Consider the following 3,792-nt stretch of genomic DNA (forward strand, 5'->3'; position numbering starts at 1 on the left):
ACAACAGATATTGCAATACTTTTCTTTACTTAAATGGGTACATTGAGTCCCAATATTGCTCAAATGTATTATTGTCGACACCACAAGCTGAGGCTAAGGTTTAGGTTGTTTTTTTTTACAAAACTTTGCTGACATTAGATACTGCACATAAAGTCTCATCCAACACTGCTATGGTAACAATAAGACTAGACTTCTCTATTTCCAGCAAGATACCTCCTGCTAACGATGCTAACTCGGTACCATCTTTACGTAGGTGCTCACAAGCCATCACAATCGAGCAGTAACAAGTTAAGACGACATGAACAGATTTGTAATTACTGGCTGATTTTGGAATTCTCAATTCATGTTCTTCCAATGACTTCTGAACCTTGTGCAAAATGTGTTCATGCTTTGATGACTTGGGGAATAGTAAATATATGTCTTTGATGACAGAAGAACCTTCTTCACAGACGTGATTTTACTTCTAGCACTGGTTGAGGCTAAAGATGAAAGATGGGTCTTACAATTTAAGGAATTTCCCTTCCTGCTTTCTCTGAAGATCGCTTGTGCACAACACTTTTTTTTTCCTGAAAAATTGGCAGCACCACCGAAAGTGCAAAAACTTGTTTTCTTGTAATCCAGGTTCATTTTCATCAGTTCTCTGTCAATTGAACTCGTAATGTTTTTGAATCAGTGCTTGCTAGATTAGCAATATTCAAAAATTTTTCTTTTACTTCACCATAGTCAGTCACATAACAAATCAAAATTGACAACTGACTCACATTGTTGATATCTGACAACTCGTCAGCCATTATAGAGTAATATTTGTTATTCAGTTCCAAGGTGTCACAATCATATAGAACTTCAAGGTCACAAACTGTAGCTTTGCTTACATATGTCGAATGGTCGCTCTGATTTTCCACCCATTGCTTCTGAGAGTCATTGAACAAGTAAAGTATGAACCGATTTTTTTAAATTCCTCTTCACGAAGCTTACGCATTGCTTGAGCATGAGCGGGTTTCTCGAATTTAGAATGTTTATTGACCTTCTAGGTATTCCCAATTGCTTTTTTGAGCACTGCCCATTCTATGTTGTGCAGCTAAATCATTTTTCAAAAATTCTTAGCAGTACTTACAAAATGTCCCTTTAAGGGATGTATCGGGAAATGGCCATTCATATTTCTCTTTCCATTTTTTCTGAAATTTAACTGAAGAGGTGAGGAAGTTACAGCAGTAGGGGTTGACGATTCAACAAAACTAGTTCCAAGACTTGGCTACTTAACTTAAGGATCACTACTTGTGGTGTAGGTTTCTTTGTAACAAACTGTCGATTATAGATTTCTGCAACATACTTCACCACTGAAAAGTTCAAGTCACAATGTTTAATCAGAATCTTAAATATCACACAAAACGACCAAATAATGTAAAAACACTACTATACAAATAGTTTCCACACATGCTTATAAAGGACAAACCAGTTTAATAGTGCATACACACTTCAAGAAATTTGAAGAATGTTCGGTATTAAGTCTATTTTTAGCTTATACAATCTATTTGTATTTTTGGATTCTTTGATACAAGCTCCTCATTCTTGCAATACACATTGGCCAACTGTCAAGATCAAACACACCTTTCATCAAGAAGTCACCAGAATTTTGCATTATTCTCTTTGTATAATTGTTGGATCCAGGTGTTTGATGAAATAATATTAAATCCTGACTCATTGGTCATGATATTCATTCGGTTGTTAACATCTCTCTGTAAAAAAAAATTACATTGTAAAAACCGACAAAATAGTTAAAATACTTAGGGGGAATTTTTGTATAGAGGGAATTACCCCCCCTGTAAATCTCTTTTTCTATTCTGTTAGTTCAAAATTAAGGATGCCTAGCACAGATAACTCTTGTATAGCTTTGTGCAAGAATTCAAAACTGACCAAAACTCAACAACTTTACCCCTTACTCTGAAATTTTATGATCTTTACCTTGGTAAACCATTGTGAAATGGTAAAGATCATAATATTTCACAATGGTTTACCAAGGTAAGGATCATAATATTTCACAATGGTTTACCAAGGTAAGGATCATAATATTTCATAATGGTTTACTAAGGTAAAGATCATAATATTTCACAATGGCTTACCAAGGTAAAGATCGTAATATTTCACAATGGTTTTCCAAGGTAAATATCATAATATTTCACAATGGTTTACCAAGGTAAGGATCATAAACAATGGTTTACCAAGGTAAAGATCATAATATTTCATAATGGTTTACCAAGGTAAAGATCATAATATTTCACAATGGTTTAGCAAGGTTAAGATCATAATATTTCACAATGGTTTACCAAGGTTAAAATCATAATATTTCACAATGGTTTACCAAGGTAAAGATCATAATATTTCACAATGGTTTACCAAGGTAAGGATCATAATATTTCATAATGGTTTACCAAGGTAAAGATCATAATATTTCACAATGGTTTACCAAGGTAAAGATCATAATATTTCACAATGGTTTACCAATTTGAGCTTTTGAGCTAGTTTGTTAAAGATAATTCAAGACAAAATGTGTATGGAAACTGAAGGTAAACAAAAAAGATTTCAAATAAGTTCAGTAAGATTTTCTTAAACAGTAAATCTAATTTCATATAATAAATTTGGAAATGAACTAAGTTAAACATTAGTCATGTTACTATCCTGTGTGATGACTAGGATAATTAAGAAAATGTCACATAAAATGCAGTTTTAATATAGTGTGATAACATTTAAACCTTGGGGATAACATCATTCAAATCTTTTTTCTTGAGAAACGTCTTTACACCAAAGTTAGATCTTCACTTTTTATTTTTATGATTGTTCGTTATTACAAGTTTAGTAAATGCTTTCCATGCATTTATCTTTTCAATAATTTTATCTCTTCTGGTGTTGCTTTTACATTAATATAAATTTTTACAAGTATACTTTACTCAATTATTAGACTACACACTTTTACACAAGTTACACTTCTTCTCATAATATTTCACAATGGTTTACCAAGGTAAGGATCATAATATTTCATAATGGTTTACCAAGGTAAGGATCATAATATTTCACTCTCATGGAATGTTTATTAATCACTTCAGCATAGTATTAAATAATCTTTAACAGGAGCACCACCTACATGGAGTAGCACAACTGACCAGAGCAATAGCTCGTGTACTAGTGCGAGATCAAGTAGTATCAGTTCCTCAGATGGGTACTGCTATGCTGAAGCTGATTTTGCTAGTGCTGTGGCCAGAGCTGCTCAAAATGCAGGCTACGTGGTAGATGGAACAACTGTAACCAATCCTTTTACTGGTAAGAATGGTCCAAAGATGCATGTGTAATAAACGCTAAGACTAATTAACCTGTAAACAGTAAACATATAATTTAATACTGTAGCTTTCATAACGAATGGATTATAGTTTCACAGTATTCTGGTATCTAATTGTTCTTTCTCTCAGGATCAGGCAAAAAGCACATCTCTCGGCAACGAGCCCCTAGACCAGTAAGTCCATACAGTACTGACAGTAGCGTTAATAATACAATACCACACAGGGCAGAATATCCAAAACAGAGAAAGAAACATTTACATCATGAAGCCAAAGCATGTAAGTGTTTTTAACAAAAATATAATGTACAGAACTTTAGAAGTAAATGAATTATATATGATAGACTGTTTGAATATTCTAGTTGTTTTGTCTAAGGTTCAAGGTATTATTATTATGAATAAACTTTTCAACTTTATTTCTAACTTTGTAAGCAGCACTTTGGAGCTATGGGTGCATTATATGA

At 33.1% G+C, this 3,792-nt stretch overlaps 1 protein-coding gene across 1 annotated transcript in view; it reads left to right on the forward strand.

Annotated features, from left to right (window-relative positions):
* The window catches only part of LOC106473735 (roundabout homolog 1-like), a gene marked incomplete at its 5' end in the record, with an annotated part of 42,946 nt that extends 39,687 nt beyond the window's left edge, over positions 1 to 3,259 (forward strand). Inside the window, one exon of the mRNA XM_013934415.2 lies at positions 3,127 to 3,259. Within this exon, the coding sequence (XP_013789869.2) occupies positions 3,127 to 3,148 (22 nt within the window). The remainder of the gene's footprint in view (positions 1 to 3,126) is intronic.
* Positions 3,260 to 3,792: the final 533 nt, after the last annotated feature.

The sequence above is a fragment of the Limulus polyphemus genome, unplaced genomic scaffold (genome assembly GCF_000517525.1).
Source record: "Limulus polyphemus unplaced genomic scaffold, Limulus_polyphemus-2.1.2 Scaffold6455, whole genome shotgun sequence".
NCBI lineage: Eukaryota > Metazoa > Arthropoda > Merostomata > Xiphosura > Limulidae > Limulus > Limulus polyphemus.